The 8,527-nt window shown below is 37.4% G+C and overlaps 1 protein-coding gene across 1 annotated transcript; it reads right to left on the reverse strand.

Moving 5' to 3' along the window:
* Positions 1-3,192: 3,192 nt before the first annotated feature.
* Positions 3,193-7,642, reverse strand: LOC141553662 (late lactation protein B-like). The gene is made up of 7 exons (XM_074285199.1): positions 7,520-7,642; positions 6,734-6,858; positions 6,022-6,092; positions 4,676-4,795; positions 3,927-4,028; positions 3,672-3,698; positions 3,193-3,332 (listed from the first exon to the last, which is right to left on the reverse strand). Exons 1-6 carry the CDS (start codon positions 7,601-7,603, stop codon positions 3,673-3,675), a joined length of 528 nt encoding a protein of 175 aa, XP_074141300.1. The 5' UTR covers positions 7,604-7,642; the 3' UTR covers positions 3,193-3,332; position 3,672.
* Positions 7,643-8,527: the final 885 nt, after the last annotated feature.

Genomic DNA, 8,527 nt, shown 5'->3' on the forward strand with positions numbered 1-8,527 from the left:
AATCAAGGACAAATGCAAAAGAGAGAGACAGAAAGAGAAAGAGAGAGAGACAGAGAGAGAGAGAGAGAGAGAGAGAGAGAGAGAGAGTCGGGAGAGAGAGAGAGAGAGAGAGAGAGAGAGAGAGAGAGAGAGAGAGAGAGAGAGAGAGAGAGAGAGAGAGCAAATATATCAATCAGTGAATGAAGGTTCTTGCTGTAAAAGGCTTTAAGTGATAAGTACAGCATTTTACATTTTATCCTAGAGATAACAGGCAACCACCAGTGTTACCTGAGTAAAGAAATCACAAATCAGTAAAGGAAACACAATCAGACATGCATTTTTTTTAAAATCCCTTTGATAACTGAGTGAAAACTGGATTAGAGTTGGGAGAGAATTGAGAGATAAGTGAGAAGAATATTAAAAAGACCAAGTGAGAAATACATAGAGTTGGCCCTGGAGTTATGAAGACTTGAGTTTAAAGACCTAATCTCAGATCTCAGATATTTACTAATGAGGTGATCTTTGGAGAGTCAGTTAAACTCTGTCTGTCCCAGTTTCTTCAATGTAAAATGAAGGTGAATATAGCATTGACTTCACAGAATTGTTGTGAGAATCAAATGAGGTAATATTTATGCAGCACCTAGTACAACTGCTGGCACAAAGGAGCAGATTTCCCCCAGGGAGACAACTAGGTTGTTGGTTAGAAATGGAGGGAAGAGGGCATATATGAAAAATGCTTTGAAGGTTGAAACGGGATTTGACAAAGGATTAGAGATAAAGTGTGAATAAAAGTAAAAAGCCAAGGATAAAACTGAGGTTGCCAACTTCAGGCAGTGCAGTAGATAGAGTTCTAAATTTGGAGTGAGGAAGAGGCGAGTTCAAATCCAATCCCAGACATTTACTGTATAATCTTGAAGCCATGTGACAGGCACTATCTGCCTCAGTTTTATCAACTGTAAAATGGGAGAAATAACTGCACCTACCTCTCAGAATTGGTAAGAAGATCAAAGATGTTATTGCAAAAGCACTTAGCAAAAATACTATTTTCTATATTTCTATTTCTTTCCTTCCTTCCTAGAGATATAAAATCAAAACCATGGGCTCCCAACACTTTGTGGAACAAATCATTTGACTGGATTCATAATTCCTGATCTACCAGTTTGATTTCTTGTTCTCTGAACTATCAGAATCCAATCCTGTATCTGTTAATATTTGCATTTTTCTCCTGACTTTTCTATGTCTAAACATTGGCCTGCCTTGTAGAAAGTCTGAACTCTGGAGAAATATTCTTGAAACAAGGTGTTAACTCAGTGGAATTGATGAGATAATGGTTCTCTAGTTCACACATAATCAGTATGCTGTAATGATGTAATTACAATAAGGTATATAAGGGCTAAGAAGGACTGGAAGACCACTAAGACCATGGACTCGAGCTGATCCCGAGGACTTCCAGAAAGCTAGCCTGAACATTACACTACCTCACAAAAAGTATCTGCCTATGTGACTCTATTAGTAAATAGCAATAAGGAAATTCAGAAAGACAAGGGTTTGTGGGTAAAGATAATCAGCTCAGTTTTGAATCTGGAGAACTTAAAATGCTTCAGGACAACCAGCTGATATTTCTAAAAGTTTGTTGATGATAAATGACTAGACTTTTGGGGAAGGTTAGAACATATAGACCTGAAAATAATTGGTATAGAGATAACTATCTCCATAGGAGCTGTTGAAATCTCCAACCAAATGCCGTCATAGAAAAAGAGAAAAAAATAGAGGGTAGAGAGTCTCCTTCCCAGATCATTCATTTAAGGAGGGCATCCAATCAACCCTTCATTTCTCACCTAAATACACTCTTCTGAACTTCATCATGTCCCCAGGAACTTCATCTTCTTGCAAGGTCACATTAATCCTGAAACTCACACCTCATCAGGACTGTCCCACTCCCAGAAATTCCTCCCTTCTTCAAATTAGAGGTGAAGGATAGAAGAGGAAAGGCTCCTTTCAGAGCCTCCATTTAAAGAAGGTGATCAAGCTAGCCATCCCTAAATTGTTAACCTGTCTGCCTCCTCTAGGTTCCAACTTGCCTCTACTTTGGAGGAGTCACCTCCCTTTAACTTCTTTTTATCTATTATCTTCTACCATTAGTTGTGAGTAATGAACACCTGTTGTTATCTTTCTTTGTGTCCTCAGTGTTTAGAACAATGCCTAACCCATAGTAGACACTTAAATGTTTATTGCCTGACTGACAAAGCCTTTGGAGTTACTTGAATTTTAATGGAAATGACATGGATAAAGTCATGCAACCAAGGATACTGAAAAAGAGTAGTCATATAGACAGGAAGAGAATCAAGAGAAAACAGTGTCATGAAAAGCTTAAAAGAAGAAAGAATCAGGGAAGAGAAGATGATCAACATTGTCAACAGTTGCAGAGAAGCCAAGAAGGATGAAGATGAAAAAATGGCATTTGACGTGGCCATTGAAATATCAGTGATAACTGAAGATAGTCGTTTCAATTGGATGATAGGTTTGGGAATCATAATACTGAGGATTTAGAATAAAATGAAAGATGATGTAAATATAATTATCAGTGACAATTTTTGAAAAAGTACATTTTAGTTGGAGGAGGAATTTCTAATAGAGCAGTATTGCACCCAAAACAAGCAATAGAATAATTGCCCAGACTAAATGGCAGAAAATGCACTCTCAAATCAAGCTTGGAGGAAAATTCAGTTGAGGATGAAGAAACCATGGTCACTATCCAATGGAGGGGGAATCAGAAAGAAACATTGAGACATTATGAGGAGCTTTCCTGGGGGTGGAAAGCAGGGAGTACAGGAGGAAACATACATTCTGGCAGCTTACTATTTTGAAAATCAAAGCTTACAAATGTACTGTAAAACTTAGCCCATCCTCTACTGGTAAAGGATTCAAATATTCAATTTTGGTGTTTTGGAACACAAATATAGTTGCTTTATTTATAACCTTTTTGACTGTCCTAATTTTTACTTTTCACCCAGCTGTTCTGAATTACATAGAATTTTTGACCATATCCTTTAGAAACCATAAGTTTCTTAACCTTTGGAAATCTAGGATTCTTGGCCTCCCAAGGAGGTAAGTGCACCTGTTCTCTAGTTGTTACCCACTTCTTATTCATTTGTCCCCAGTAAAAGCTCAAAAGAAAGAGACTGAGTCAAAAGTAATTGCTTCAGAATTTATTAGCATTAGAAAGAAAATATTAGAAGATGTAGGAGGTGGCTTAGAAGAGAAATCAGATATAGGGATTTGTTGATCATCTGAGGAAACAACTGGGATTTCCTGGATATCACAATTCTCAGATGGATAGGATTTGTCTTCTCCTAGAAAACATCAAAGGGAAAGTTAGTGATAGTCCTAAGAATTGCATAAGGAAATAGAAATGATAATTTCCCATGAGCTGGCAGGCCCCAATCCTAGGGTGCAAGAGGTTCAGAAAAGGCATACTAAATATTAGCACAGCAATTCAAGGCAACACTGAAATCTATTTGAAATATATTTTGTTTCATTTTGTTTTTTAAATAGCCATCCATTCTCAATTATGGGTTGAAAATTCACCTACCTATGGCTAAGCTGAACCAAATGGATACTTAATTCCCAGCTAATGTTTAGATCTAGGTTATTCTGGAACATGCTTTTAGAAGACTTTAAAGGTCACCTACCTTAATCATGTTTTGGAACGCAGGACTCTGCAAAAACAAAGACATGTGTAAATACATTTACTTGCCAAAAGTACTTGCTACCACAAAGCTCACCAGCTGAACAACTTTAAGCAATTAGATATGGTCTGTTAAGAAGTTAGGATAGAACAGCTGCTAAGGTGAGGAAAATAGGAGAATGGAGAGGGAAGGGAGTGGGATACAGTACAGAAGATTAAGGGACAAGGCAGGGTAGAATCAAAACTCCATTGCTATTACCTCCTGGCTTAGAGAAAATGATTTTACTTTCATCATAATTTCTCTGTCTTGTGATCTTCAGATATTCTTCCATAGCTTGAGGGTCTGCTTCTTTGTTTGGACCTGCAGGAAGAGATCAGGCTGAATAAATTATTAGTTCTCAGTAGACCCTTCTCTGGTTCTTATTTCTACAACAGGCATTGGGAAAGTCTCTGATTTAATAAGTTGAATTGACAACATAAAGAACAGAAGAGAACTTAGGAGAAGGGTAACATTTTTTTATATTCTGCCAACAAATTCCCTACCTCCAGTGCTCCCCGTTATCATCTTTATGGAAAATTCCGATATAAATCTCTCATACTAGCATTTTTTTTAAAAATCTTAATGCCCTAAATTTCCAGAAAAGTGGTAGCAAAAAGGATAAGGAATGAAAACACTTTTGCATGTTTGCCTTCTCCTACTTAGTTCAAATCAGGATTTCCCTCATACTGTCTCATTAAAGACAAATTGAGTCAGTACCTGCAACTAGGAAAGTTGTTACTTAATAAGACTTATGTTACCATCAACATGCAGACAAAATCTTTGAAATAATTCATGGAATCCCCTAGCCTCTTTTCTGGATTTTAATTTGTTTCAAATTCAAAATAGAGGAGAGGGGAGAAATTCCCCCCACCCCCTCTTTGGAGGAATCCACAGGGTCAAGTTCCAGTAGTTGCCCATATTTTGATATTGTTCTCTTGCCGGGATGCACAGAATTACACGTTACTTACCCAAAAGCTTAATCAATTTGAAATGTTCCCCTTGGAATTTGCCTTCACACTCAAAAATCCAATTATCTGGCACAGAGGTCTCAGTTACATGCACTTTGTGTAGATGCTGGTAGTTCCCCTCTGTGGAGAAGCAGTGGGAAATATAGTTTCAGCATTCTTAATCTTCTTAGAAAAGGGAAGACTGAGGAAAGATTTAGATTCAATGTTTTGCTAAGTAGCCAGCATCCCAAGGATCACAAAAGAGAGTTGTTAGGACAGCTTCCCCTTCAACCATATATAGCATTTTGTTTTCCAACTTGCCTTTGAAATTATCATGTAATATTGTCTGTTATAAGACCACAGGATGCAATGACTTTGAATTTTCAAGAACCTTAAAAACATTTAATCTAATTCCTCATGTTAAAAAAAGGAAACAGACATCAATAAGGTTAATTAATTGAGTCAGAGATAAAGTAATAGATAGAGACCTAACCTTTGTTAGATCTGAGTTCAAAACCTTGCTCTCACTCCGACCAATTCACTTAACCTCCCAGGGACTCAGGTAACTCTCTAAGACTGTATGTTGGAGAACAGATGCTGATCTTCTTGATACAGAGAATTCACTCATTGAAAATTCCTGATGCCAGATAAATCATAGGTCAGATCCAATCTGCTTGTGCCTTAAACAGGAGTGATGTTTTATTTTAATTTTACCCATTATTCATTGAATAGCACTATTCTCTGAATATTAAAGTTAATTAATACATTTGAATGAGGGCATTGTCCGGTCTTTAGGACATGCTTCATGATCTACTCTCTTCAGTATATAAATGGATTCTTCCATCTTCACCATCAACAGAATTTTGAGACAGTTTAATTTTATTCTTGGCATCTCTTCCACCCTCCTAATTCCAGAGTCCCAGACACCCATCTGTGCTCTGGTACCCCACCTTTACACATCCCTCTAAGAAGCACTCTTCATGTTAATGTACCCTTTTATCTCCTGTATTTCCTAATTACACATGGGAATCCTTAGAATAGCCTCCATGAGACACTGTCTTAAAGAACTATCTAGTGGTGAATATTTCAGAGCCAGGGATAGAGGCTAAGGATGTGTTCTTATGGTTTGCCAATGCAAAAGTTAAGGGTAGCCTGCCTTTGCCACCATGAGCTAAACAGGGCTCAGGGATATAGTCAATCATGTCTACAGGAAGACAGACTAATTCAGTCTGTGTCATGGGAAAAACTGTCCAGGTGTTGTCAAGCAGACTCAGACTTTGGGCATTAGGGCTACAGAGAGGTCTCAAGTTCAAATCACCTGTGATTCCTTAATACAGTGCCTTTGATGTGGCATTGGGGTTACTTACGTATGTTGTATTCATTGGCATTTTCTGTTTTCTTCATTATCACTTTAATTTCATTGCACTCACCATCCTTCCTGAAAAACAGAACATATAGGAATAGTTTTGCTGGAGATAAAAAGTAATGTCATCAAAAATCTTGAAAGGGGGCTTGAATCCCTTGCTCCTGATCCAGTCCTCAATTGCAGAAAGTACAGCACAAGCAGATCAATACACAAACCTGTACTCGATTTCCACTCATAAATAACTATGATTTCCCATCCATCTTTTGACTATCAGAGATTCTAGAGGCCAAGTGAAACAGCTGGGAATCATAGAATACCATGATCTCTAAGGAATAAAAATCAAAGGTAACTCTAAGGGAAATGAGGAAAGACACATGGAATGAGTAGGCTGAAATGTAAAACCTACAATGATAACTAGTGTGATGAAGGCCCTGACAGAAGAAATGAGGGAAATTAGAGGAAGCCTGAGACCGTGTGGGAACTAGCAGTTAGACAATGACTCAGAAAGTCAATTAATGGTTGCTAAGGAAACACTTCACCCATTGGTGGTAAAAACAAGCCTAATCTTCATATTAATGTGTGAAAACATAACTACTAAGTGATCAGGTTAGGTGAGCAGAGAATATAGAATTATCAGCTCTACTTGTGGTCCGTAAACAGGAGTGATAAAAGAATAAACAAGCTTATAGAGCTATTTTATGCAGGCTACTTACATCATGGTAAATTTGGCCTCCAGATTACCATTATCAAGTTGGGAGAAGGTAACGGGTGGGAAGGTCTCATGGTCGTCCCCAGGAACTTCCTTGCTTGCCACAACAGCATTTAGATAGTATACGCCCTAAAGAAAATCATAATTTGTTGCCAGGGCTTGAGGAAGGAAAAATGAAGGAAAGAGGTCTCTCCCCTCCACAAATTTTCTCAGTTAAATACTTCTGTTCTCTGTCCCTCCTTTGACCATAACCCTAATTTAAACAAAAATTGCCCTAGCCTCTACATCAGGCATCATAATGGACCTGGTAGCATAATGGGCAAATGAGAAGTTCACAGGAAGAGGTCAATGGCTTTAACCAAACATCCAAACCTATAATAAAGTTACCCCAAGTGTTCCATGACACAATTTGAAGCAGAGATTTCGCTTTGAAGCCATTAACTAAATCCCTATAGATAGTGACTTTGAATCCTTTCAGACCTAATTCCACTTTGGAATATGACTTGTTTGGAATTTTTGTTTGGGGACAAAATTATCTGGATTGTATCCCTTTCTAGTTCCAGCAAAAGAAGAATAAAATCTTTGCTTGGACATCTACTTCCTACACATACTCAATGTAATATTGTCTAGTTGAGTCCATGGTTCTAAAGTCACTGCCCCTTGTAGAATAGGGTCTCAAGAGCTCCACATCATCCTAAAAGAATCCAGGGGGGTTATAATTTTGAAATGATAGCCTCTTTCTAGCATACATGCCCCCTCCAGTCCACAAGATGCCCCAATGCAATCTTACCCCCAATTTTCCAGAAGAGTTTGATTCTTCAGCATGGAGGATGGCGAACAGGCTTAGTGCTATGGTTAGAAAAAGGACCTTCATCTTGGCAAACTTGCACAGGGGTTTCCCTTCAAGCACCCAGTGAAGCTGGTTAGAATGTGTATTCCGCTCCTAAAATCTATCTCTCTATATATCTTGAGATCAATGTGACACTGAAAACTGATCTCTTTTTTACACAATGCTTGTCATACAATGGGGCAATGGGGGCATAGGAAGAAGTTAAATAGCATATTATTATTTTTGGAACCATTACACCTGCTCCAAAAATTTATTGATTAGAGAAATTCAAATTAAGACAACTCTGCTATACCACTACACGTCTCAGATTGGCTAAGATGCTACAAAAATAGGTTAAATAGCATATTATTATTTTTGGAACCATTACACCTTTTTGAATTGTCAATGACTATTCATTAAAATCCATCCAGAGAATTTTTTTGAATATCTGCATCCTCCATGAGTTTTAATAATTGAACCACTTCTCTTGGATAGGTTGAGCGAATATAATAAAAATGACAATACTACCTAAATTAATCTATTTATTTAGTGTTATACCAATCAAACTCCCAAGAAATTATTTTACTGACCTAGAAAAAAATAACAAAATTCATCTGGAAGAACAAAAGGTCAAGAATTTCAAGGGAATTAGTGGAAAAAAAAATCAAATGAAGGTGGTCTAGCTGTACCTGATCTAAAAGTATATTATAAAACAGCAGTTACCAAAACCATTTGGTATTGGCTAAAAAATAGATTAGTTGATCAATGGAATAGGTTAAGTTCACAGGACAAAATAGTCAATATAACTATAGTGTTTGACAAACACAAAGACCCCAGCTTTTGGGATAAGAATTCACTATTTTACAAAAAACTTCTGGAAACTAGTATGCCAGAAACTAGGCATTGACCCACACTTAACACCGTACACCAAGATAAGATCAAAATGGGTTCATGATTTAGGCATAAAGA

The sequence above is a fragment of the Sminthopsis crassicaudata genome, chromosome 2 (genome assembly GCF_048593235.1).
Source record: "Sminthopsis crassicaudata isolate SCR6 chromosome 2, ASM4859323v1, whole genome shotgun sequence".
NCBI lineage: Eukaryota > Metazoa > Chordata > Mammalia > Dasyuromorphia > Dasyuridae > Sminthopsis > Sminthopsis crassicaudata.